Genomic DNA, 27,500 nt, shown 5'->3' on the forward strand with positions numbered 1-27,500 from the left:
TGTGTCGTTGAGAAGCAGGCAGATGGATAAGGCTGGCTCCGGGCCTATCACAACTCCCCCTGCCCCCCCCCCACTCCCCCCCCTGACCCCTCCCCCCCCAGTGTCTGCTAGCTGTCAGTCACACCCAAAGACCACCAGGGCTAAAGGCAGATCCAGCAAACATTAACAGACACATGGAACAGCTCTAGCCGGCCCCTTGTCAGGCTTTATCAGCCGTAGAGACCGACGCCAGCCGCGAGCGAGGGCTCTGAACACGTACTCTGAACACATACTCTGAACACGTGGCATGATGTGCTCAGCGGGAGATAAGGGCGCATGGGGGGGGGGGGGGGTTACACTATAAAAGGGTCTCCTGTGAGGCTCTGCCTAAAACCACACACACACACACACTAACTGAGCCCATCTCTCCCCCCCCCCCTCCAGGCTGATAGACATCGCCCGTAAGCTGGACAAGGCGGAGCGCGAGCCCCTGGCGAAGTGTGCCGCCTACTTCAAGAGGCTGAAGCAGCACGGCTTCGCCTCGGAGACCTACTCCAAGATGGGGGACCTGCAGGCCCTGGTGGAGCTGCACGTAGAGGCCCGTCACTGGGACGAGGTCAGGGGTCACACACACACACACACACGCACGGGACGAGGTCAGGGGTCACGCACAAACACACACGCACGGGACGAGGTCAGGGGGGAAAGGCCCGTCACTGGGACGAGGTCAGGGGTCACACACACATACACACATGGACGGGACGAGGTCAGGGGTCATACACACACGCACGGGACGAGGTCAGGGGGGAAAGGCCCGTCACTGGGACGAGGTCAGGGGTTACACACACACACACATACACACGCACGGGACGAGGTCAGGGGTCACACACACACACACACGCGCACGGGACGAGGTCAGGGGGGAAAGGCCCGTCACTGGGACGAGGTCAGGGGGGAATGCACGCATGTAACGCATGTACACACACACACACGCGCGCACACACACACTCGCACGCGCACGTACGCACGCACAAACAGATGCTCACACATGCACACGCACACGCACGCACACACACACACACATGCACGCACGCACACACACCCACCATAGCAATGTGCAATACGTCATTCGCTACAGAATATGCGCCTATCATATTTTTACCAAGGTCTGCGGTCTGTAGTTGTCTCATAGTTGTCAAGTTTCTGACCAGAACACAAAACGACGAGTCTGCATATTCTCTGCTCGACAAAACCCCAAACCATAAAAGTCCACAAAACCAACACTAATCTGACGAGATTTCGTCTGAATCCGAGCTGCGCAGAACCGACATGATTAGAACGTGAGAAACACAAAACGTTCTCAAGCACTAAAGAGAATTAGCTAAACGCTCTGTTCTGTTTCCAATCAGCCGACCCCTCCCACCAGACTCGTCTTGTCCTACACACAGGCACGGAGAAAGCGCTGCGTTTCCTAAACCCATCTCCAGCGCTTATCCCTGCCGGGGGAGTTGCGGAGATCACACTGGCCGTTTCCACAGTCGAACGGAGGCGATGCCAAAATGAGAACATTAAATCAAATCACATTCACATGAGCTTGGCGCGCCATCAGAGGAATGAAACGGAATGGTGCTGGGGGTATTTATCTGATCCAGAAAGGAGAGATAAAGAGATGTAGGGAGGGAGGGAGGGAGGGAGGGAGAGAGAGAGAGAGAGAGAGAGAGGGAGGGAGGGAGGGAGGGAGGGAGAGAGGTGGAAAGGGAGAGTGTGAGCTGTAATGTTTTATATCCTGTGTGCCGCCTACTTCAAGAGGCTGAAGGACCATGGCTACACACACACGCACGCACGCACACACGCACGGTCACACACACACACGCACACACACGCACACACGTGAGGTGGGTGGACACTGAGAGACAACAGACCACCTACCACAGTACGGCCCTACCTGCTCTACCTGGGCCTGTCCTGGGTTCGGCCTGACTAGGCTCACTGGCTGGAAGGGACACAGGAAGGATTACTCTGACACACACACACACACACACACAGAGGGTGTGACGAGTGTGTGTGTTCTTCGTTGGGATTTTGCATGCGACTTTTGTGTTAATCAGTCAACATGACATGTATCCGCAGGGCCCTATCACACGTCTCCACCACAAGTCATTCAAACCACGCCAGCTGCACACAAATTGATTATGAAATGTGGAATCAGTCTAGTTGTGTCTTAATTTCTCTTATTAACAATGCACATTGTTCATGTTTTGGCTGGAATGGATGCCTGTGTCTAAATTTGTACGTTCCTAATGACCTACAGCTGGTATTGCCATGGGCATCTTGCCTGCTAGGCAAACCCTTGATCAAGTTTCCTTCATATCCTAAGCTATGAGCTAATAAAACCTTGAATCATTACATGCATTTTAATGGCATGATTTATCTGAAACCCCCCACTGTCTGTCTCTACGTCTCTTTCCCTCTCTCTCCCTCTCTCTCTCCCTCTTTCTTTCTCTCTCTCTCTCTCTCTCTCTCTCTCTCTCTCTCTTTCTTTCTTTCTTTCTCTCTCTCTCTGTCATTCTTTTCTCTCTGTCTCTCTTTCTTTCTTTCTTTCTCCCTCCCTCTCCCTCCCTCTCTCTCATTCTTTCTCTCTCTCTCTCTCTCTCTCTCTCTCTCTCTCTCTCTCTCTCATTCTGTTCCCTTGTCCCAGGCCTTCTCTCTGGTAGAGAAACACGTCCAGTTCAAGGATGACGTCTACGTGCCCTACGCCCAGTGGCTGGCCGAGAACGACCGCTTCGAGGAGGCGCAGAAAGGTGAGAGTAGAGACCAGGCTCCTGCTGATCCACACTTGGCCCAGTAGACGTACCGGACTCAGGCGCAGATGGAAACGTTTGGCCAGTGTTGGACCCGCGCGTGCTTCACTGCTCCCTCCCGACTGACGGCTCCTCATGTAGAACCTGATCCTTGGCAGAGCAGAACAGGTCCGACCGTCAGCCGAGTGACAAACACGGGTCTAATCACCAGCACTACAAGCACCGCTGATGATGATTACCCATCTATACTGTGTGTACCCTCCCTCTCCCTCCCTCCCTCCCTCCCTCCCTCCATCCCTCCCTCCCTCCCTCCCTCCCTCCCTCCATCCCTCCCTCCTCTCGCTGGCTCAGAGGAGTCATAATCACCACACAGATTTATAATTGTGATCTCTCTGCGTGCATATTTACTCTCCCTGCTGCCTGATCCCTGCATAATATCTCTCTGCCTCTCTGAGCAGCCCAGAGCTTAGCAAGCCTGATTGTGTTGCAGCCGGTGATCTAGTATTGTGCTGATTGTGAGGTGTATCTGAGTGTAAGCAGTAGTGCGGTGTAGTGTTACCGTACCAGTGATTGTAATTTACTTTTATACCCCAGGTTTCTTGCCGAGCAACGCTTACCGTGGCAACCGGAGCTCGTCAGGCATGCCCGGGGCTTAGTAACTGTAACCATGCTACACCATAGAGTTATGGGATTCCAGACCTCTACCCATATTCATCATCATTAGTGTGTGTGTGTGTGTGTGTTCTTGAGAGAGCAGGGGGGGGGGGGCTACCTTACACTAACCAGCAGCAGCTGACTGGGGTTTTATCCGGCTGGCTGCTCTGATAAATATTTGCCAGTAATACGCCCTGACCCCCCCCATAGGGCTGGTGGGCCGGGGTCAGCGGCTGGGTCACCTCCCCGAAGCTGCTTCTCATTAGCACAGATAGCAGCATGAGCAATAGGACACATGTTTATTACCGAGCGGCTCACTAAGTGCCATGCTGTTTGACATTTGGGAGAGACCGGTTTGTGGTTATTAGTGAAAAATGAGGAAAATCTTTGTCTCGTTATACGTTAAGTACAAATTGTCCATGGCATTTAGATGGAGTGGTGTGTGTGTGTGTGTGTGCGTGCGTGCGTGCGTGCGTGCGTGTGTGCTGATCTAAACGTGTGTGTGTGTGTGTGTGTGTGTGTGTGTTTATCTAAACATACTGTATGTGTGTGTGTGTGTGTTTATATATCTAAACGTGTGTGTGTATGTGTGAGTGTGTTTATCTAAACGTATGTGTGTGTGTGTGTGTGTGTGTTTATCTAAACGTGTTTGTGTGTGTGTGTGTATGTGGGAGTGTGTTTATCTAAACGTATGTGTGTGTGTGTGTCAGCGTTTTTTCAGGGCTGTATAATAGAGTGTGAGAGTGGGAGTGTGTGTGTTGGCGGTGGTTTAGCTCTCATACTGCTGTGTGTCAGATGTTTCTCAGACACCAGTCGTGTCACATTAGATATTGCGTTACAGTGTTCAACACAGCACAGATTCTTCAAAGTATTCTGTTACTTTTTCTAGTCTGGCACAGGCAGCGCTACAGACCGGTGTTTCATAGCAGACCATAACAGGTTTCACTCCCTCCCTCCTCCCTCTCTCTCTCTCTCTCTCTCTCCACACCTCCTCCCTCCCTCCTCCTTCTCTCTCTCTCTCTCTCCACACCTCCTCTCTCCTCGCCCCTCTCTCTCTCCACCTCTCCTCTCTCCTCCCTCTCTCTGTCCCTCCCTCCGTCCTCCCTCCCTCTCTCCATCCCTCTTCCCTCTCTCCTCCCTCCCTTCTCCCTCCCTTTCTCCACCACTCCTCCCTCTCTCCTCCCTCCGTCTCTCTTTCCACCTCTCTCCACCTCTCCTCCCTCTCTCCTCCCTCTCTCTCCACCCCTCCTCCCTCCCTCCTCCCTCTCTCTCTCTCCCTCCCTCGCCCCTCTCTCTCTCCACCCCTCCTCCCTCTCTCGTCCCTCTCTCTTTCCCTCCCTCTCCCCTCTCTCTCTCCACCCCTCCTCCCTCTCTCCTCTCTCCCTCCTCCCTCTCTCCTCCCTTCCTCCTCTCTCTCCTCCCTCTCTCTCCTCTCTCCCTCCTCCCTCTCTCCCTCCCTCCCTCCTCCCTCCTCTCTCCCTCCCTCCCTCCTCCCTCCTCTCTCTCTCCCTCCTCCCTCTCTCCTCCCTCCCAGCGTTCCACAAGGCCGGTCGGCAGGGCGAGGCCGTGAAGGTGCTGGAGCAGCTTACCCACAATGCCGTGGTGGAGAGCAGGTTCAACGACGCGGCGTATTACTACTGGATGCTGTCCATGCAGTGTCTGGACATCGCCAGGGGTGAGGTGGCCAGACCACCCACGCACCAACACACCGCTGACCAGGCATAGAGCCACAGTACCTGGGCTGCACACCAGGGTCTCAACAGCTACTGGTGTGTGTGTGTGTGTGTGTGTGTGTGTGTCTGTGTCTGTGTGTGTGTGAGCTAGAAAGCGAAGATCAGAGGGAGGAGATGCTGAAGAAGTTCAGGCGTTTCCAGCACCTGGCGGAACTCTACCACGTCTACCACTCCATCCAGCGCTACACGGTAAAACCACGCCCTCCGAGGTGGACCGAGCAGACCCAGATCGGGTTCGGTTTAAGCGGCGCAGCTTGACAGTGGAGTTGAATAAGGGTTGAGAGAGAGTCGGGAGTGTAAGTTGAATAAGGGATGAGAGAGAGTCGGGAGTGTAAGTTGAATAAGGGTTGAGAGAGAGTCGGGAGTGTAAGTTGAATAAGGGTGGAGAGAGAGTCGGGAGTGTAAGTTGAATAAGGGTTGAGAGAGAGTCGGGAGTGTAAGTTCAATAAGTGTGGAGAGAGAGTCGGGAGTGTAAGTTGAATAAGGGTTGAGAGAGAGTCGGGAGTGTAAGGGCCAGACGGAACATCGTCCATATCAAGCAGGTCATTACTTCAACTGGATGCCGCCACAAAACATGATTCTATCTGACTCAGACGCACCAACGAGATCAGTTAGAACACATTCCTGGAGATCTAGTCCCCCACCCCCCTCACCCTAACAGCCCCGTCGCCTCGGCTACGACCCCGCTCCGTCCCCAATCAGCACCGTCTGCTCGCCGACCCCGTCTTCATGGTAACCGGCCGGCCGATTAATCTTGGCCCCCGCCACCGGGCCGTCGTCCCGGAGTCCCCCGGGGCCACGCCCGCTTCTAGACGTGCCCGGGGGCCCCGCCGGTGTCAGCTTGTCTGCTCTCATCCTGTCTGCTCTCATCCTGTCTGCTCTCATCCTGTCTGCTCTCATCCTGTCTGCTCTCTGCTTGTTTTCACACCGCTGCTCTGGTGTGGGGGGGGCCACGCCCCCCCGAAGTGTGGAGTCACTGTGATCCAGTCCAGAGCAGGAAACCAAACTTATACATCACGTTAACTCTCTCGGGCAGGCAGACTAACCGGGCGAGCCCTTCTTGCCAGTGACTGATGTCAGAGAGTGGTCCTCAGGGGACGGCGTCCCCAGGGAGAAGTGGTCTGTGTTGTCAGCCTGAGGGGGGGGGGGGGGGGGGGTTCACAGGGGTCTGTGAGGGGGTGGAAGGAAGGAGGAGGGAGTCACCAGGCCTCTTGGGTTCCCCTACCGAAGAACCCTCACCCCAAACCTACACTGACCCCAAAGCTGCTGTATGGGTTAGGGTGATTTATTTTATTAATTCTCTCTCTCCTTTGCTCTCCAACCCCAACCTCTTTCTCCTTTTATACCTTTTTCCCTGCGGGCTGTTCTCCAGGATGAACCCTTCAGTTCCCACATGCCAGAGACGCTCTTCAACATCTCCAGGTTCCTGCTGCACAACCTCACCAAGGACGTACCCTTGGGCATCTCCAAAGTGTATCCTTCCTCTTCACAAAGTAGTGCCCGGACCTGTATGATTATTTGAGAATAAAGTAGAAAGTAATTTTAGCTGGAGAGAGAGGGGGGGTGCTAGGAAGAATAGGAAAAGAGGGGAATTAAAAGATGAGAAAAGAGATTTGGGCCTGGTGGAATGGAGCGGTGGGAGGGAGAGAGAGAGGAGGTATGAGAAGGAAGAGAACATGCCAGGAAAGAGGCACATTCTCAGTAACCAAAACAAAGTCCCTGATTGCTGCTCTCACACACACACACACACACACACACTCTCACACACACACACTTACACACACACACACACACACACACACACACACACACACGTTCGGTACACAGAGAGGGGTGGAAGGAAATCCCGTCCTGCCAGGAGGAAATCCCGGTGTCAGCGTGTGGAATCTTCACCGGCCTCACGGAGCTCATCAGAAAAAAACGTTGAACTGGGATTTCTGGGCTTAGCAGAGTCCGGGATCGACCCCGGTCAGAATAACACCACACAGCATCGCGCTGCGGCTCCGCCCACCCCGCAGACACCACTCGGTCGACCGTGTGGTGTGCTAAGCCAGAGCTGCGGAGAGGAGAAGAAGAAGAAGATGGAGGAACGCCAGCGCCTGGCTTCTACAGCTGCAAGTCATCGACCCGGCGTTGCCTCTGAGTCGCTGCTCTCTCCCGCAATCCTCCTCCATGTAAATAAAAACAAGCAAAAGAAAACAATTTCCCCCACTCAAGCGGATACACACGCACACGCACGCTCACACGCAAACTGAGGTTGAGGTACTACTTTCAGAATGACCAGCCGATCACCGGGCAGCTGACTGAGTGAGGGATAGAGTACAGTGTGGTTGCTGGCAGACAGCAGCGGAGATTAGCCCAGATACTGTACACTACTGTATATTCACCCTGATGAGGAGAGACAGACCGAGTCAATTCTCACAGACTCAGAAATCTTGATCTGACTGAGACAATATAGAAATGCACTTTAAACGTTTACATATTGTCTGCGTTTGCAGTATGATTACTATCTCTGTACGCTCTCCGGCGCCATCGCCGCGGTGTCGGGGGGCCTATCCCGGTTCTCCTTGACGGCGGGCCCCCAGGAACACGCTGTACGCCCTGGCCAAGGAGAGCCGCGCCCTGGGCGCCTACAAGCTGGCCAGGCACGCCTACGAGAAGCTGCAGGAGCTGCACATCCCCACCCGCTTCCAGGAGTCCATAGACCTGGGCAGCCTCACCGTGCGCTCCAAACCCTTCCACGACAGCGAGGTGGGCGTGGCGGCGCACCGTGTGTGTGTGTGTGTGTGTGTTACTGTGGCTTTTAATAAGGGTTTTGTTTGTGCTCGCTGCATGAACTGTGTGTGTATTTGTTTTGCCGTGTGCTCGTGAATGTGTGCATTTTTGCAGGTGTGTAACCTGTGTTGTGTTGTGTGTGTGTGTGTGTCTCCCAGGACCTGATTCCCATGTGTTACCGTTGTTCCACCAACAACCCCCTGCTGAACAACCAGGGCAGCATGTGCATCAACTGCAAACAGCCCTTCATCTACTCAGCGTCCTCCTACGGTTACCCATCTATCTCGCTCACAGTACACCACACAGTACATCCGGTGTGTGTGTGCGCATGTGTGTGTGTGTGTGTGTGTGTGTGTGTGTGCGCGTGTGCGCGTGTGTGTGCGTGTGTGCGTGTGTGCGTGTGTGCGTGTGTGCGTGCGTGCGTGCGTGCGTGCGTGTGTGCGCGTGTGTGCGTGTGTGTGTGTGTGTGTGGTCCTCATGCTCCGTACCCCTGTGTGTAGAGGTGCTTCCCCTGGTGGAGTTCTACCTGGAGGAGGGCATCACCGACGAGGAGGCCGTGTCCCTGATCGACCTGGAGGTCCCGCGGCCGGACAGGAAGACGGCTCGCTGGCAGGAAATGAGCAGCGGCGGTATCCTTCCAACTAGGGCTGCACATCTCAAGGAATTTCATTCATCAATAACTGTTAACCTTAACGAACGATGGTCGATTAATTGATGAGAACGTCCCACGCCAGACTGCGCTGTGCTCGCTTCATTTTTGTGTCTTCTGCTGTGTCGTTGAAATTTCCCGGGAACCCAATTAGCCTTCACTACATGGCGGGGCGCCCTCATGTGCAGTCAGACCTTAAATCATGATTACATTTCACGCAACTCCCGTTGATAACGATCGTAAAGTTCTGTTCCATTAACAAGCAATTAATCGAGTAACCAAATCTTACTCAAATAAATTCTTATCGCCAATAAATCGATAGTCGATTAACTATTAACATCCCTACATCCAACCCACGTTTTGGTCGTGTGTTTGTGCGAGATTCACATTTGCATTCGCATCTCATTTGGGATTGCGAGCGGCGGTTTGGCCCCGAGCTCCGTCGCATGTCGTAAGCCTCCAGGAGCTCAGTCATCTCAGCCCTGGGACTTAATAGGGTTAGAGAAGCTCTCTGGTATTAATGACACTAACCCTCTTGAGAGCCAGCGACGGGGATTAGGCTGGCTGCCCCCCTCAAGGGCACTAGGGTCCGCTCTGCCACCCCCCCCCCCCCCCCCCCCCCCACACACTTACTGACAGGCCTCAGGCTCAGAGGACCCCCCCCACCTCCCTCTGGAACCTGTCCTAATGGGGTCGGGGGGTTAAATGGAGAGCTTTCTTGTGTGTGTGTGTGTGTGCGTGTGCGTGAGTGCATGAGTGTTTAGACAGAGACTTCTGGTGGTTACAGCGGTTTCCTTCACTAACCACTGTCAGAGTCCCAGTCTCTGAAACTGGACGACGGTGTTGATGAAACAGAGGAGGACCCCTTCATGTCCAAGCTCAGCTTCGAGGTGAGGAGGGAGGGAGGGAAGGAGGGAGGGAGGGAGGGAGGAGTGAGAAAGGTAGAGAGAGAAGATAGGGAAGAAAGGAGTAGCTACAGGAGAACATGAAAGAAATGCGATTCAGAGTTTCTTCCTGCCAGTCTGTGTGTTTCTCTCAGTCTGCTTAGTGTGTGTGTGTGTGTGTGTGTGTGTGTGTGTGTGTGTGTGTGTGTGTGTGTGTGTGTGTGTGTGTGTGTGTGTGTGTGCAGCAGGGGGGCTCTCAGTTCGTCCGCGTCACGGTGAGTCGATCGGTGCTGCGCTCCATGAGCAGAAGGGACGTCCTGATCAAGCGCTGGCCCAAACCCCTCCAGTGGGAGTACTACCGCTCCCTACTGCCTGACGTCAGCATCACCATGTGCCCCTCCTGCTTCCAGGTAACAACCACACACACACACACACATACACTGTACCTCCAAGTACTCACCCATAATCTACACTTAAAGTCGCACTGAAACGGACGTTTGAGATCATCTAACTTCCGTAGTTTGACGTATTTCCGATGCAAACAAGCTATGAGGGTGGGACATATGTTTAGAGGAATTTGATTGGAACATTGACAAGTGGACGGGTTTTAAGAACTTTAGACAGATTCGATAGAAGGATAGCGTTGATTGACGGGTGGATGTCGTGAGATTATTGGCCTAAAATCTAAGGTACCTGTTGTCGTCACTGCACATGACCTACCGTTTTCCAGGAAGTAAGAAATTATATACTTTGATATAAGATTACAATAAAAGTAGAATTTTTTAATTTCTTTGGCATACATCGTTGAATAGGTGAACACTATGACTAATTATGTGAACCAAAATGGGACAGAATGCTTTTTTCATTTCAGTGCGACTTTAAGAGTGTGGCTCTAGCTTCTGTATGCTTCCCTTGGTAAAGCGCATTGTGTTCCCTCTGTGTATGAAATGCGCTATACAAATAAAGTTTTGATTTGGTTATTTCCCATGATCCTTCCTTCCTGTGTGCTGTAGATGTTCCACAGTGAGGACTACGAGCTGCTGGTGCTTCAGCACAACTGCTGTCCCTACTGCCGCAGGCCCATCGACGAGCCCAACTGAGCCGGCCGGACCGCGTCCCCCTCACCTCCTGTCTCTCCTCCTCTCCAGCCGGTCTGCTGTCAGTCTCTCTCCTCTGATGATGCACAGCGGCCCCCCTAAATCCTCAATATTTATTTGGAGAGTTGATACTCATCCGATCCATCAAACCAGCCCCCCTCACGTTGCCCATCCGTCTGTATGAATGTGGAGGAAGTGTTCGTCACAACATCAGAAGTTTTGTTCCACCCCTGCTTCATAAGTGCGGGTCCTTTGTTATTGAGGCGGCGCCATGTTGACTGTCATTACAGCCTGTAAGCAAAGCGCTTCGTCATCCGATCAGCCTGACAGGATTAAGGGGATCAGATTACTCCGGGCATGTCACAGAGATTACATCATTTGAAAGGGAATGAGCAGCCGATTAAATGACTCACTCTACCAAGACTTGTATCAAACTTCTATCAAATCACAAATGAGAAATTCAGTTAGCTCCTTTTGAACGTTACAATGTATATATTGGTGGTGACAGTTATGCTCACTGTTATTGTTGTGGTCTGTTTGTGAAGGCATTGTTTTGTCCACGCATGGTTTAAGGTAAATGTCAAATTGGTTGCATTGTTGTTTTTTATGTGAAAGCTTTTTCCAATAAACTCCAATCAAATCTTTCAATATTCTGTGTGTGTGTGTATGTGTATATGCAGCAGTTCTCAGATTTGAGCTTGTCTGTATTACGCTCTGCTTAAAGTTGAAGGATTATCTTACCTCTGACGCAAATGAGTTGGAGCACTCTGGAAATTACATTCACAGACACTGACTTCCATCCTGACAAGGTTTGCCATGTCATGCTCTCAGGCGGCCAGACCCCAATAGAACTTACCTACCATCATGTCTTCGTAGTGTCGTGATGACGCTTTGTGTGGTGATGATGGTGATGGTATGTAGGAGGAGGGGCATCTGTAGGTCCACTGGCTTAGTCAGGGGGCGGGGGGGAGGGACATTCCCTATGGGTGCCCTTCCAAAGGTAAACTACTTGTGCTGGTGCTGTGATATAGTCCCTTCTATGGTGCTACATCAGTGTCCTAACAGTTGACCTTTCCAGTAGAGAGAATGTGATGTAGTGCTATAAAGGGTAGGCAATGCGTGACAATGTTGGAAGGTTTCCTAATGGATGCCCCTTCAGTGGAGAAAATGTGATGCGATACAGGTGCCCTTACAATGGGATAAATGTGAGGTTCTCTACAAGTGCCTTTCTGATGAAAACTCATGAAGTATCCTCTTGCCCAGCTAACACTTTTTCAATTTGCTCTAAGTCAAACCGACTGATTTGTTTGATACATTTGTTTACATGGAACAGCTGTGCGACACGCGCAGTGCGTGAGTTACGGTTACTATATACGAACACAAGTGGTCAGCTGGACACTGAGACGCATGATAGACACGGGTGTAAACGATGATGTGTCTCGTTGTCCACGTGATCTGATCGTTTAAAACGCATTTTAAAAGGCTCTTAGATGCCCTTCCAAGAGAGAAAAGAAAAGAGCCCTTGCAATGAACTCTAGGGGTGCCACCAAATATTCAAACCCTGCTTACATTCAAGACACATTGTATCGTCATTGGCAAATGTTGTCTGCGTTTTTGCTAGGGGCTGATGGGATCATGTCCAGGCTATCATTTTGATGTTTCTCAATCTGTAGGCTACTGTCCCTATTTTTTCCCAGATGTATCCTTTAGGTTAGGTTAGAATAAGTTAACTTAACTCCAAGGATGAAAGACTATTTCACCATGCATGATGCATCAGACCTTTTTGCGCGCTGATGGGGCACAATGTCATGCAGTAGATGCCCCTGCCCTTCAAAACAGCCTGAGTCCTCCACTGTAGGACACAACCTTCCTAGCCATACACAGCCATAGCCTAGCTATTAGATTAATAGCTACGGTGTGTGTGTGTGTGTCTGAGAGACAAGGCAAGTGAAGAGAGTTACCGAAATCTGTCCCTGTTGACCTTGGTCTATGCACCTCCCTAATCCCAGCAGGCTGTTAAAAGGGGCTGCGCCTCGGGGGGCTGCAGAGCAAACCACGTCTCAACGGCAGGATCTATCCATCCATTCCTCCCCTCATCCATCTATCCATCCATCCATCCGTCCATTCCTGCATCTAACCCTCCTGGCAAAAAGGGACTGAACTGCGACCTCTCATCCTAACAGGGGAGGGAAAGGGCTTCCTCTCTTCTTATCTCTGTCCCACGGTCGGGATAGACACACACACACACACACACACACACCAACAGCAGCGACCATGAACGGCACGGAGGGCCCCAACTTCTACGTGCCCATGTCTAACAAGACGGGCGTGGTGCGGAGCCCGTTCGAGGCCCCTCAGTATTACCTGGCCGAGCCCTGGAAGTACTCGCTGCTCGCCGCCTACATGCTCTTCCTCATCTTCACCGCCTTCCCCATCAACTTCCTCACGCTCTACGTCACCGTCCAGCACAAGAAGCTGCGGACCGCCCTGAACTACATCCTGCTGAACCTGGCTGTGGCGGACCTCTTCATGGTGGTGGGCGGCTTCACCGTCACCCTCTACACGGCCCTGCAGGGCTACTTCGTCCTGGGGGTCGTCGGCTGCAACATCGAGGGATTCTTCGCCACCCTGGGAGGTAAACAGAGGAGGGGCCTCTGGCTCTGCTCTGCTCAGCTCTTGGGTAGATCTAGTAGTGGATGGTTTGATTTTTTTTATGTAGTTCTGATTACAGGGGAAGGTAGTGTGTGTGTGTGTGTGTGTGTGTGTGTGTGTGTGTGTGTGTGTGTGTGTGTGTGTGTGTGACCATTCTACATTTTTCACAGCATGTAAGTGGCTATATGAATGCACAGGATATTTTTTAACACACTGTTATACTGTATATTTGTGTGAAGCCTGTCTACTGTACATAGTAACATGGGGCAGCTGTGGCTCAGAGGTAGAGCGGGTTGTCCAATGACCGTAGGGTCGGCGGTTCGAAATCCCGGCTCTTCCTGACTACCTGTCGAAGGGTCCTTGGGCAAGAGACTGAACCCCAAATTGCTCCCAATGAGCAGGATAGCGTCTTGCATGGCAGCTGCCGCCATTGGTGTGTGAATGTGTGTGTGAATAGGTGAATGAGAGGCCATTGTAAAGCGCTTTGGATATAAGTGTTCTGTTCTGTACTGTTCTGTTCTGTTCTGTACGGTTCTGTTCTGTGCGTCAGCGCCCCTGTGCCTTTGTCTGGTCCCTCCTAGGGGAGATCGGCCTCTGGTCTCTAGTGGTCCTGGCCATCGAACGCTACATCGTGGTCTGTAAGCCAATGAGCAACTTCCGCTTCGGAACCAAGCACGCCGTGGTGGGCCTGGCCTTCACCTGGATCATGGCGCTCACCTGTGCTGTGCCTCCGCTGCTGGGCTGGTCCAGGTACGCCCGCCAGGGTCCAGGGTCCTAGTAGCCCCTGTTCAGTCTCTAAAAGGGATGACTATATATACCCCCCCTCCCTTTCTCTCTGTGAGGCACATTGTGTTGCCTCTGTATGAAATGCACTATATAAATACAGTTTGATTTGATTCCTCCCTATCCGTGGGGAAATCACTGATCTGACGCCAGTCAATTGGCAACAGCTGTGCAGAGAAGCGCATGTTTTCTGACATGTCTGGTCTTGTGAGATCTGCTATTAGGAAAGCTGCGTTTCTAGAGCTCGAACAGGGCCCTGATGCATGGCTGGTGAACCAGACTGAAACACCTCTGTTTACATAAACACTAGGAAGATGTGCTTTATGGTAGATTCCCGTAGGCATGTTGTAGATACTGTGATATTCTGTAGTTCATGGTTGATTGCTATAGATACGTTGTAAATGCTATGATATTCAATATTGCATGGTTGATTCTTGCAGATATGTTGTAGATACTATGATGTTCTGTGCTCTGTGTGTCCATGCTGGTATGTTGTAGATATATGATATTTTGTGTTCTGTGTGTCCATGCAGGTATATCCCAGAAGGCATGCAGTGCTCCTGTGGGATTGACTACTACACCCCGAAGCCTGAGCTCAACAACACCTCGTTCGTCATCTACATGTTCATCCTGCACTTCTCCATCCCTCTTGTGGTCATCTTCTTCTGCTACAACCGCTTACTCTGCACAGTCCGGGCTGTAGGTGTCCCTGCTGCATTCCACGATGTCACAACATCGAATCATGGTATGACGGATTATGCTATTGTATGTTTGGTAATCACCTTTGTGTGTGTGTGTGTGTGTGTGTGTGTGTGTGTGTGGGGGTGTGTGTGTGTGTGTGTGTGTGTGAACCTAGGCTGCAGCCCAGCAGCAGGAGTCTGAGACTACTCAGAGGGCGGAGAAGGAAGTGACACGTATGGTGATCGTCATGGTGATTTCCTTCCTGGTGTGCTGGGTGCCCTATGCCAGCGTGGCCTGGTACATCTTTGCCAATCAGGGGACCGAGTTTGGCCCCGTCTTCATGACAGGCCCCGCCTTCTTCGCTAAGAGCGCTGCCCTCTACAACCCAGTCATCTACATCCTACTCAACAGACAGGTACCGCAGGCCGCGAGACATGGTGTGTGTGTGTGTGTGTGTGTGTGTGTGTGTGCGAATTGACATCAATATCCCTGTTCTGTGTCCTGTAGTTTAGGAACTGTATGCTGACCACGGTGTGCTGTGGGAATAATCCCTTCGGAGAAGAAGATGTCCCCGCCTCTTCCTCTAAAACCCAGTCCTCCTCCGTCTCCTCCAGCCAGGTGGTCCCCACTTGACCTATGACCTCCGCACTCCGATCCCGCACTGACCCAGTACGCCTGGGCGCCCACCGCCAAGCAGAAAAGCCTCCCATTGGCCAATTCTCTCGACTTACCTCTCGGTCAGTCTGAACCACAGGAGCCAGTCTGCGTCCGTGTGGCTGACCACACACAGACCGACTCAAAGACTACCGTGTGTGTGTGTTTTGAGTCCAACCAACCCAGGGAAAGTGCTTAGTTGACATCACCAAGTCGTAACCGTCATTACAAGGCTGTGTCCTTGGTGCTCGTCCAACTGAACACGTTCCATGGGTTTCCCTCCCCTAAAACACTTGCAATCACTTATCGGTGAGATTTAAAAATAAAAAAATTAATCTAAAAGCCACAATTCATAAAGATACGTCAGATGACACAGTATTAATAACATCAATTAATGTTTCGATTATCCCTTTAATGCGCTTCAAAGTATCTATTTGTTGAATACTTAGGTAAAATGAGTTTTAAATTTGTTGACTGTAGGTTGTACCTCCCATTAAGTGTTAGGAGAGTTGTGTGCTGGTCTGTAACCCCCTCCATCTTAAAGCAGAGGTGGTTCCTGTAGCTCCGGGCATAGATGGAGACGTGAGTATTAACAGATGGACCTGACCAGAGAGAGGCTGCCTCCTGAGACAGAGAGAGAACGTGTGTGTGTGTGTGTGTGTGTGTGTGTGTGTGTGTGTGTGTGTGTGTGTGTGTGTGTGTGCATGTGTGTGTGTGTGTGCGCGTGTGCGTGTGTGTCTGTGTGCCTGTAAAAAGTGTTCCAGCTCTGAAGTTCATGTTGATTATACAAAGTTAGGATGTTGTGGAAGTAATATTTCCTTGTCTTGCAATAAATATGGAGCTCAAAATCTGCTGGACCTGGTTTTGTATGTTTGTTCTCCTCTGAATTTACGAGGTTCTCTGAAAACTTCCAGATGGGCTTTATAAGCTGTTGGGTCGTAGGCCTTTGCAACCAATTAAGATGGCATAAACATACCATAATAGGTTTCAAATGTTGTGGGTGAGCCGGATACTGATAACCACTATTGATTGATTCAGAGAAACATTGTGTAATATTGAAACAATATTGCAGCTCTAAATAGCGTATTTTATCATTTGGCATCAGAAATACAATAATTCCAGACAATTCTTCCTCGTATTAGATCATTAAACTACAGATTTCCCACTTTTCATTGATCACTTTTCTTCCCTTCACAAATGCACATACTGTACAGTATCAACCTGTCTTCAAACTAATTCAACTCTTCCCATTGAAGCACATAATATCTCATCGAATATAGTCCAGCCATTTAACCAATGACCAAGAATGTTACCTAAATAAATTCTTTCTCTCAAATACTCTACTCCTTAAGCCATGTCGTCATTTGCCATGTCCACCAATCAAACCTGAGAACAGTGCAGGTTGCAAGAAAAAAAAAACAGGAGTGTGCCATTCTCTATCATACTGATGGACCACTTGAAAGCATTAGAACACATCTATAAATATTGCTATGGACATTATCATACAGTACAGTGCATCATTGGCTCATTCCCAAAGGAGGGGCTCAGTGCGTAAAGATGGCCGCCGGGACTCCAGGTCGCAGCGACGGTGAAATCACCCAGAAGAAGGCCCGTCTCCCGGTGGCCCCGCCTCCACTCTGTCTCAAGCCCAAAGCCTTCCTCAGGCAGTCAGTCCTCCCTCAGTCTGGTCTGAGAGCTGGTCTGGTCAGTGTTGAAGCTCTGCCTGCCGTCTCTCCCAGGCCAGGACGCGCGGAAAAAGGCAGGGGACTTTCCTGGGCTGTCACCCCCAGGTAAGAGGGAGGCGGGTGGAGTGGTGTGGAGAGAAGGGAGGGCCGTGCGGAGGGAGACTCAGGCCTCGCTGCTGCACTCGTAGATGTTGTCCTCCACCAGAGCGATGACCTGCTCAAACTTGTGGTGCAGCTGAGTGCGTCGGGCGGTGGGGTTGGACTCCAGAGCGTTCACCACCTGAGAGGAGAATGAGTTTTAACAATAACCACAACTTCAATCTTACAAAATAAATCTACCCTCCCCAAAAATCTGACAAAGAGAACAAGAAAGAGAGAGAGATGGAGAGAAAGACAAGTTTCAGCGTCTCTCAAGCGTTCTAAAGTACAGGAGAGGAAGCCGGCCACCTGCCCGGACAGAGAAAGAACGGAACGACCCGACGCGAGAAAGAACGCAAAACCAGAGCACTTCAGCGGTCCTCCAGTCGTCACGCTCATCTGGGTCCCACCGCCGCCTTTCCTGCTCGCGTGTTTACAAAACCCACATCTGCGGCCGCCTTTCATGCCTGCTAGCTGTCATCGGCTCGGCGGGCTTTGCCGGCATGCGCGAGCGCGGGGAGAGAATAGGCAATCAGGGGCCATTCAGAGACGGCTGTGTGAGCTCCTGGCCTGGGCCGCTGCCGAAGAACGACAAGAGCGCTGCCGCACAACGGGACCGTGATGAGGGCCCTCCGCTAAGTACACAGTAATCACCGCCTGAGCCACTCCAGAGAACAGGCGAGGGCCGGCGAGGGCCCGGGGGCCAGCTGGGGGTGGGGGTGGGGGGGGTTGCTAGGGCTAACTTAGCACATTTGTGGTGTTGTTACAGAGATAGGGATTGTTGCAGTGGTCCCGTGAGGTCAGGGTTAAGGAGACGAAGTACGAAGTACAGAAGGATCGACTCTGTAACTTAGATTGCTATTCTTGCACTTTGCCTTCAGCACTAGATTATGCTCTTAGTCACTTGTTTTAGAAAGAAGATACACTTGTGAGTTCTGGCAAGTAGTACAGTAGTACTTGGCTTTTCCTACGTTAAATGCAATTATTGTTAGTCGCATAAATGTTAGTCAGATAAAAGCGTCTGCTAAATGACTGTAATGTAATGTGATGTAATGTAATGTAATGTGATCTGTTGGGTGCGTTACAGTACGAGGTGGGGAAGGGTTCGAGGACGACCTCCTCAGGCGAACGAGAGGCCGGACCTCAGGAAAGAACGCACATCGGTCCACGCACTGCGACCGACGCAATCTGAGCCGTAGCTACGGCGTTGAGCGCGGGAGATATCGAGGAGACGTTGAATCGGGGATGCGGCCGGGGATGTGAAAAGCGTGAGGATATCTGGGTTCTGATTGGTTGAGAGGGAGGCGTTGTGAAATGTGGACTCTCTGGTTGAGTGTGAGCCTGATATGAGGTTTTCTGCTGACTAGTCCAGTTTTTCCTGCCAGGACACATATGGTCAGAATCTAGGAATAGAGAGAAGACCAGGTGCAAACAGTAAAAGCCAACTAGGCACTGATACTGATGTATAAGGGCGTAAGACTGAACTATGTATAGAATCCGGCCACACCATGACTATAATAGATGACAAACTCAACGCTAGACTGTCCGATCAGAGTTCACTGTATACTGTGTATCTGTGACTGACCCAGGATCCTGTCTGCTATTGTACTCAATAAATCTAGAGTCTGATGTACAATTCTGTTCCGGTGAACTACTTCCTCTCGGCCATTGAGTCTTGAATACCAAACCTCCATCATTTATCAGAGCCCCAATTCTGATACCCCCCCCACCACCCCCAGACCCACAGGCGATGACGATGCTGCAGAGCCAGTCCACACGCGTCCGACGGCTTATCTGGCCGACATCTGGAGATGAGGGCTCTCACCTGGTTTCTGTATTTCTTGGCGTATTTGTAGATCTCTGTCAGCGCCAGGTTGGTGTTGAACTCATTTCGGTATTTCTGAGGGAACAAAAGCAGCAGAGACAGACGGGGCGTTAAAGGAACAGCACGGCGGGCGCTATCGCTCTGCGCGTCGGGCCACGCCTCCCCGCGTCTCTCACCCGTGACTCCTCGGCCAGGTGGGAGTTCATCTCCTGCTCGCTCAGTGGCGCCATCTCCTGGATCTGCTGGTAATAGCGCTGCACCCTCTTCTTGTACTCCGGAATCTCCTTGGCGTACAGCAGCTTGTTGGTGGGGGAGTCCTAAAAACAACAACGAGGGCAAAACTCAGAGTGAATAAAACTCTTCGTCGTACGGCGAGAGTGAGCAGGAAGTGTCGGTGTACTTGGTCAGCGTGCTCTCAAAGGTCCAGTCAGCAGTTACAATGACTGTGGTCCTAAATTGAAAAAGCTCCGTCTGTGGTCCAACTGTGGCTGGACAATGGAGCCAGGACAATGGAGGGAGGGATCATGGGAAACCACAGTCATACAGCCGGCCGGCCGGCCCTTCCAGACAAAACAATACTCCTACATACACCTTCCACTTCACTCTCTAAGGGCTTTCACAATGGGACTGAAAACATTCTTCAAGGTTTAGTTAGAGGGTTAGGTGTTTGTAGTCATCTACTTGTATAGTGTGAAACAGTATGTGTGTGTGCGTGTGTGTGTGTGCGTATGTGTGCATGTGTGTGTGCGTGGGGCTGTGTGTGTGTGTGTGTGTTCGTGCGTGTGTGTGTGTGTGTGTGTGTGTGTGTGTGTGTGCGTGCGTGTGTGGGGCTGTGTGTGTGTGTTCGTGCGTGTGTGTGCATGTGTGTGTGCGTGGGGCTGTGTGTGTGCGTGAATGGGGTTGTGTGTGTGTGTGAGTGTGTGTGTGTGTGTGTGCATGTGTGCGTGCGTGGGGCTGTGTGTGTGTGTGTGTGTGTGTGCAGACATGTAGAGCGTGTGAGAGGGAGAGAGCGAGAAAGGGAGGGAGCGGGAGAGAGGAAGGGTGGGGAACAGAACAGCCAACTTTAGAATGTGCTGCGCTGCATATAATGTGATACAGTATGTGTCATCTAGGTCTCTACTGTACATGTTGAAGTTACAGAGTGGGTGTGTGTGTGTTGTCGTAGGCATCTCGGTGTATGTGTGTGTGTGTGTGTTGAGGGGATAGGGGACTGCCGAGTGTGTGTGTGTATGTTACTGTAGGCATCTGTGTGTGTGTGTGCGTGTTTGTGCGCGTGTGTGTGTGTGTGTGTTGAGGGGATAGGGGACTGCAGAATGGGTGTGTGTATGTTACTGTAGGCATATGTGTGTGTGTGTGTGTGTGTGTCTGTGTGTGCGCGTGTGTGTGTGCGCGTGTGTGTGTGCGCGTGTGTGTGTGTGTGTGTTGAGGGGATAGGGGACTGCAGAATGGGTGTGTGTATGTTACTGTAGGCATATGTGTGTGTGTGTGTGTGTGTGCGCGTGTGTGTGTGTGTGTGTGTGTGTGTGTGTGTGAGAGGGGATAAGGGACTGGAAGACTCAGTCACTGCCCCTGTCGCTCCTCCTGATAGGGATCCCTCGCTTCCTGTCCACAAGGTCACTTCCTGTGGTTCCTCCATCTGCCTGGCGACCCCCCGTGACCCTGCGACCCCCCCAGTGACCCTGAGACCCACTGTCCGTCTGCAGCGCGCCAGATAAGAAGGTTTCCGTGGAAACAGCCAGAGCTGAGTTTCCTAGCTCTCTCACCCCTGCAGAGAGCCACAGCTAAGCCAAACCCCCAAACCTCACCCTGACTCCCCAGACCACCACACACACACACACACACACACACACACACACACACACTCACTCACTCACTCACTCACTCACTCACTCACTCACTCACTCACTCACTCACTCACTCACTCTCACACACACACACACACACACACACACACACACACACACACACACACACACACACACACATATGCCTACAGTAACATACACACACCCATTCTGCAGTCCCCTATCCCCTCTCTCACACACACACACACACACACACACACACACACACACACACACACACACACACACACACACATATGCCTACAGTAACATACACACACCCATTCTGCAGTCCCCACAGACACACACACACATAAAACATACAAATTAAATATAAAAACTGGCAAGTGAATAGGAGGCAATATGAGCAGCTTTATTGTCCATCCTCCTCACCTACAGTAAGACTCACATACTGTAGCTCACAGCAAAGCTGACAGCCTGTTTTTGAAGACGTCAAAAGTAAAAGTGAAATATAGAGGAAAGAATGGTTGAGCATCTGGTTTGGTTTTTATTTTTATGGTGTGTGAGTGTATGTGTGTCTGAGTGCGAAAGTGTGTGTGTGAGTGTGTTTGTGCGTGTGTGTGTGTGTGTGTGTGTGTGTGTGTGTGTGTGTGTGTGTGTGCGTGGGTGCGTGTAATGTGAGCATTGCCTCCAGCAGTGAACAAGTGTCTGAATCAGAAAGTTTCCGGCTGACAGAGGGATATTACTGGGTGAGCTGGTCTCTCTGACAGAGGGATATTACTGGGTGAGCTGGTCTCTCTGACAGAGGGATATGACTGGGTGAGCTGGTCTCTCTGACAGAGGGATATGACTGGGTGAGCTGGTCTCTCTGACAGAGGGATATGACTGGGTGAGCTGGTCTCTCTGACAGACGGATATTACTGGGTGAGCTGGTCTCTCTGACAGAGGGATATGACTGGGTGAGCTGGTCTCTCTGACAGAGGGATATTACTGGGTGAGCTGGTCTCTCTGACAGAGGGATATTACTGGGTGAGCTGGTCTCTCTGACAGAGGGATATGACTGGGTGAGCTGGTCTCTCTGGGGAGGAAGTTGGCCAGAGAGGCGGGAAGCTGTGCGTGCTGAGGGTCGGAGCATCGCAGGGATGAGGGATGATTTGTGAGGAGTGAGGAGTGAGGACACTGACAGTCTCTCCCTCCTTCTCTCTCTCTCCCTCTCTCTCTCTCTTTTTTTCTCTTTCTCCCTCTAACACACACACACACACGCACGCGCACACACACATGCACACACACATGCACACACACACTCACACACACACACGCACACACACACGCACACACACTCACACACGCACACACACATACATACACACACACACACACACACACACACACACACACACACACACACACACACACACGCACACACGGCTCTTTGAAGGAGAGATTCCTGGTGCTCATGACCTTGAATCAGCAGACTGAGCTGAATCAACATGAGTTGAGGGCGACTGGGTTCCTGGCTGTCAGACTGATGGAGGGAGGGTGGGGGGTCAAGGGTCAGGGGGAGGCGGGGAGAAGGCATGCGGAGATGAGAGGGGCTTCCATGGGGGGGAGAAGGAGATGAGACGGGCTTCCATGTGGGGGCTGCTAGGGATAAGAGGATATGGACAGTGTGGCTTATGCATGAATATGTAAATGTGTGTGTGTGTGTGTGAATATGTAAATGAGCGTCTAACCTTGCCCAGCTGCAGGTCGGAGACGGAGCAGGCGTCTATGAAGGCCTGGGCGATGACGGACAGGCAGGCGTCCATGTGGTCCGACTTGTCGATGTCGAACACGAACTGAGGGTTCTTCAGGATGTTCACCCAGAAGCGCAGAGGTAAACTACGCAGAGGCAAACACCGTGAGACGGACGGTCAAGCGCTTGAAACACATTTCTGACCCCAGCTGCTGCTCCTGCTACTGTACCTGTTGGTCTTCCAGATGTGCAGGGTGTCGGGGTCGGTGATGCCCCTCTTGTCCGCCTGCTCCTCCAGGAAGTCGAAGAAGTATTTGATGGCCAGCGGGGGGCGCTCTGGAGGGATGCTGAGGATGGCCTGGAACAGGTCGTCGAGGAACTTCTGCAGAGTTCCCTACAGAACCGGAACACGGCGGTGTCAAACACGGAACATGGAACCACTAGCACTGAGTGATTGTGATGGTGATGCTAGGCTAGGTGATGATGATGATGATGACAATGAGAGGAGTGTGTGTTTACCTTGGTGGAGAGCAGGCGGGTCAGGTAGATCTCAGGGAGGACCTTCTTACGGTGACTCTGCCTGTGGGACTTCCTGTTCTCGTTATGCTCGTCGTGAGGCAGGACCTGGGGGTCAAAGTTCAAGGGTCAGGGCCAAACCTTGAACGAACTAGCCGAATGTTAAAGATACGATAGGTACGATTTCCATAAGATCTGTGACATTTAATAATCTCTGTGTTGCAATGATGAGAGAGGGAAACCGCGTCTTTGTAGAACGCTGTTTGGCTCTGCTACAGCAATTCTAAAACGTTACGTCAGAGAACTACACCAGAGTTTAGAAAAAAATGCAGCTCCGGAGTGAGGGTGCTTCGTCCCATAGGGGCGTGGCCTGCTTTAACAACGAGATTCAATCAGCGACACGGCGGGTATTGTACGACTATTGTACGACCATTTGTCGCAAACTGTGCGTAGAAAAACCGGAAGCATGAAGCAGGCTGTGTTGCCTCTGTGTATGAAATGCGCGATACAAATAAAGTTTGATTTGATTTGACTGAATTCACCCTGGTAGACGCAACTTTCCTTCCCAGCTGGCTCGCAGCAAAAGTTACATATTGTAGCTTTAACACGAGTGCTGTAACTGGAAAGGTTTCAGAAGCACATTCTCCACTTTCATAACGTTTTCTTCTGCTTAACGAGAAATGAACAGGGAAACCCCACTGGCCTTCTGGAGCTCTGACTAACATTTGATTTATGAAATGTTAGGAGTTGGGAAATTCTCGGGGTTTCTCTCAGTAGGTATCACATATCTGACAAGCTCCGGCGGGCTTCAACGTCAACGCGAAAGCCGCACGGATGAGGAAATACCGCTTTTCGACCTGACCGAATCTGTCACAGAACAGCCACGAAAACCCCGCTAGGAAACAACTCCCTCGGCGTCGTCTCCCAGAACGCTCGTTATGTCAAAGCCAAAACCAAAACCTAGGCCAGATTTTTTCTTTTACGTGGCTTAAGCGGCATTAATGCTGTCATGTTCTCTCTGCAGCTTTCCTATTCACCTCCAGTCACCCCCTTCCTAGCGGCGTCAGGCCTGCGGTGGGCTGACCGGCCCTGGCAGCTGCAGGAAAAAGGCCCCGGGCTCAAAGCTCACATATGGGGCTGTTGATTGTGTGTGAGGATGTGTGTGTGTGAGGATGTGTGTGTGTGAGGTTGTGTGAGGATGTGTGTGTGAGGATGTGTGTGTGTGAGGATTTGTGAGGATGTGTGTGTGAGGATGTGTGAGGATGTGTGTGTGAGGATGTGTGTGTGAGGATGTGTGTGTGTGAGGATGTGTGTGAGGATGTGTGTGTGTGAGGATGTGTGAGGATGTGTGTGAGGATGTGTGTGAGGATATGTGTGTGTGAGGATGTGTGTGTGTGAGGATGTGTGTGAGGATGTGTGTGTGAGGATGTGTGTGTGAGGATGTGTGTGAGGATGTGTGTGTGAGGATGTGTGTGTGTGAGGATGTGTGTGAGGATGTGTGTGTGAGGATGTGTGTGTGTGAGGATGTGTGTGGTGCTACTCACCAAGTGGACGTATTTCTCTGTGTCCAGGTCTTTAGCTGCGGAGGGACAAGGGGGAAAAAACACAGGGATTGAGACAATGAGCAATCAGGGAGGTGGAGACCGAGGGAGGGAAGAGAGAAGAGAGAAGAGGGAGAGAGAGGGAAGATAACGAGAAGAGAGAAGAGGGAGAGAGAGGGAAGAGAACGAGAAGAGAGAAGAGGGAGAGAGAGGGAAGAGAACGAGAAGAGAGAAGAGGGGGAGAGAGGGAAGAGAACGAGAAGAGAGAAGAGGGGGAGAGAGGGAAGAGAACCAGAAGAGAGAAGAGGGGGAGAGAGGGAAGAGAACGAGAAGAGAGAAGAGGGGGAGAGGAAGAGAGGTGAGAAGAGGAGGAGAGAGAGAAGAGAACGAGAAGAGAAGAGGAGGAGGAGAGGGAGAGAGGAGAGAAGAGGAGGAGAGAGAGAAGAGAACGAGAAGAGAAGAGGAGGAGGAGAGGGAGAGAGGAGAGAAGAGGAGGAGAGAGAGAAGAGAACGAGAAGAGAGAGAAGAGGAGAGGGAGAGAGGAGAGGGTGACAGGCGGAAAAGAAAAGATTACAAGAGGGAAGCGGAGGGGGAGGGGGAGGGGGAGAGTATGGGAGAGCGAGTGATTAAGGTGGGTGGGGGGGGGGGGGGCAGGGAGGGGGGCAGACGGGAACATTTAGAGAGGAAGGAGAGAGAGAGAGAGAGAGAGAGAGAGAGAGAGAGACAGACACACTGTGACTGTGATTGGTCCTGGAGCCAGCGTAATGAACAAGTAATGCTTCGGCATCGTTAAGAGATCTGGTTTATACTGAGCTCTAAACACACACACACACACACACACACACACACACACACACACACACACACACACACACACACACACACAAGATCCAACTCAGCCCCCAGGGCGACTGGCTTCCCATAACTCCAGGCTGGGCCTCGGTTCTGTAGTCATGTTCTGGAACCGGGCCCGGTCGAAGACCCTCAACGCTGATCACAGGGAGCGGAGAGGTGTTTTACATTAGCCTGGGAGAACCGGACCGGCCCATTAGGCCTGCCCTCTGAACCCGGCAGCTCCAGAACCAGCCCACGCAGGCCCGAGTTCGGCCCGGTACGAGTGGGAGGAGAGCCCCCCCCCGGGCCACAGACAGGGTCAACTAGAACCGAGCCCTGGTCTGGCGAGACAGGAGCGGACCGGCCCACGTCGGTCCCGGAGGAAGAATCATCTGTTGAAAACAAGGAAAAGCCCCTGCTCTGTCTGGACGCTAGCCCGCGCTCTTGGCGGCGCTTAGGCTGTTCGGAGCGCATCCATCTGTTCGCCGTCCGGGAGAGAGACACGCATCTCGAACGGGAGTGGCCGCGTTCTGCGCGAGAGGCGGAGCTTGTTGTGTTGCGATTGATTAAGTGAGAGCGCGTCCTCCGTGCCGGTGTGAGGTTTGCGCGGCCGCGCGGGCGTACAGTATCATGTATCTGGTGATTAAGTGAGTGTGTATGCTTTCCCGTGACAAAGTGAGCATGTGTGTTTTCCTAAGCGTGACAAGGTGACGGAGTGTGTGTGAGGATGACGTACCTCTCCCCAGGGTGTTCTCTCGCTTGTCTTTCATGCTCATGGCCAGCGACGCCCCCTCAGGGATCTGTGGGAAGGGTCAAAGGGAACAAGGTCAAGGGTCAGCGGGGGAGCGGGGGGGTGGGGGGGGGGCGCGAGAACAGCACCATAAAGCACTGCCTCCGGGATAGAGTGGTGGGAGGAGTGTGTGTGTGTGTGTGTGTGTGTGTGTGTGTGTGTGTGTGTGTGTGTGTGTGTGTCTGCCGCAGGGGGCTGGCTAGGCTCATTAAAGTCAACACACAGTGAAATGGATTGAACAGCTTTGCCGATGAACCTCGACGGTTGGTACACGCTGTGGTCCGGTGCTTTCACAGCTCGTTCTCACGGCTCAGCTCAAAACTAAACAGAGCACTTAACGGCACAGGTAACGGGGCAAAGGTCAGGGGTCACCGGCCGTCTGTTTACGCACACACAAACTCGCGGAGACACACAGAAATACACAGATAAGCTACGCGTAAACACTCACACGGACCGGTGACACGCACAAATTGGTTACAGACCCGACACAAACAGCATGACTGCAACAACTAGCAGATAAGATAAACAGACAATATACACACATAGATATAAACACAACACACACAAAGAAATGTCCATGCAGGTTTACAAACACAGAGAGGCGCCCTTCGGACCGACAGGGTCACGTTTACTCTTGAACTTTGCCTTGAGCACTAGATTACGCTCTCTCAGTCACTTGTTTAGAAATGAGATACACTTGTGAGTTCTGGTGAGTAGTAGTACAATGACATCCTAAGTTAAATGCAATGATTGTAAGTCGCTTTGGATAAAAGCGTCAGCTAAATGACTGTAATGTGTTTACATCCAGCTCTCTCCCTCAGTCGGCGCTGTTAGTTACAGTTCACCCCCCCCTCCATCCCCTCCACACACCCCCCCCCCGTGGTGAGCATGACAGTGTCAGGGACACATAAGGATAGCGAGATAACAGACACCACAGGACGAGGACACTGACACTCTCTCTCTCCTTCTCTCTCTCTCTCCCTCTCTCTCTTTTTTTCTTTCTCCCTCTAACACACACACACTCACACGGGCACACACAATCACACACACACGCGCACACACACAGACACACACACGCACACACGCACGCACGCACGCACGCACGCACGCACGCACGCACACACACACACACACACACACAGACACACACACACACACACACACACACACACACACGCGCGCACACACACACACACACACACACACACACACCTGGTAGTGGACGACCGTGTTGAGCTTCTTCCGGCCGTCCTCCATCAGCGTAGTGTTGTCCAGGTCCTGCAGGATCC

The 27,500-nt window shown here is 51.8% G+C and overlaps 3 protein-coding genes across 3 annotated transcripts in view; 2 read left to right on the forward strand and 1 right to left on the reverse strand.

Moving 5' to 3' along the window:
* ift122 (intraflagellar transport 122 homolog (Chlamydomonas)) overlaps positions 1 to 10,575 on the forward strand; it is a gene marked incomplete at both ends in the record, with an annotated part of 24,138 nt that extends 13,563 nt beyond the window's left edge. Inside the window, 11 exons of the mRNA XM_084445603.1 lie at positions 424 to 595; positions 2,678 to 2,780; positions 4,969 to 5,109; positions 5,259 to 5,356; positions 6,540 to 6,640; positions 7,753 to 7,918; positions 8,101 to 8,212; positions 8,443 to 8,571; positions 9,405 to 9,481; positions 9,721 to 9,885; positions 10,489 to 10,575. Of these exons, the coding sequence (XP_084301729.1) occupies positions 424 to 595; positions 2,678 to 2,780; positions 4,969 to 5,109; positions 5,259 to 5,356; positions 6,540 to 6,640; positions 7,753 to 7,918; positions 8,101 to 8,212; positions 8,443 to 8,571; positions 9,405 to 9,481; positions 9,721 to 9,885; positions 10,489 to 10,575 (1,351 nt within the window). The remainder of the gene's footprint in view (positions 1 to 423; positions 596 to 2,677; positions 2,781 to 4,968; positions 5,110 to 5,258; positions 5,357 to 6,539; positions 6,641 to 7,752; positions 7,919 to 8,100; positions 8,213 to 8,442; positions 8,572 to 9,404; positions 9,482 to 9,720; positions 9,886 to 10,488) is intronic.
* A 2,271-nt stretch (positions 10,576 to 12,846) lies between these two features.
* On the forward strand, positions 12,847 to 15,321 carry exorh (extra-ocular rhodopsin; the record flags this gene model as incomplete). Its single annotated transcript, XM_084445243.1, has 5 exons — positions 12,847 to 13,207; positions 13,806 to 13,974; positions 14,541 to 14,706; positions 14,864 to 15,103; positions 15,196 to 15,321. 5 exons carry the CDS (start codon positions 12,847 to 12,849, stop codon positions 15,319 to 15,321), a joined length of 1,062 nt encoding a protein of 353 aa, XP_084301369.1.
* Positions 15,322 to 16,479: 1,158 nt separating this feature from the next.
* plxnd1 (plexin D1) overlaps positions 16,480 to 27,500 on the reverse strand; it is a gene marked incomplete at its 5' end in the record, with an annotated part of 65,695 nt that continues 54,674 nt past the window's right edge. Inside the window, 9 exons of the mRNA XM_084445604.1 lie at positions 16,480 to 17,307; positions 18,991 to 19,065; positions 19,167 to 19,307; positions 22,529 to 22,676; positions 22,761 to 22,924; positions 23,050 to 23,154; positions 24,591 to 24,625; positions 26,158 to 26,221; positions 27,424 to 27,500. The exon at positions 27,424 to 27,500 is cut by the window's right edge and continues 27 nt beyond it. Coding sequence (XP_084301730.1) covers positions 17,191 to 17,307; positions 18,991 to 19,065; positions 19,167 to 19,307; positions 22,529 to 22,676; positions 22,761 to 22,924; positions 23,050 to 23,154; positions 24,591 to 24,625; positions 26,158 to 26,221; positions 27,424 to 27,500 — 926 coding nt within the window. The 3' untranslated portion in view covers positions 16,480 to 17,190. The remainder of the gene's footprint in view (positions 17,308 to 18,990; positions 19,066 to 19,166; positions 19,308 to 22,528; positions 22,677 to 22,760; positions 22,925 to 23,049; positions 23,155 to 24,590; positions 24,626 to 26,157; positions 26,222 to 27,423) is intronic.

Source organism: Borostomias antarcticus (assembly GCF_949987555.1).
Source record: "Borostomias antarcticus genome assembly, chromosome: 11".
In the NCBI taxonomy this organism is placed as follows: Eukaryota; Metazoa; Chordata; class Actinopteri; order Stomiiformes; family Stomiidae; genus Borostomias; species Borostomias antarcticus.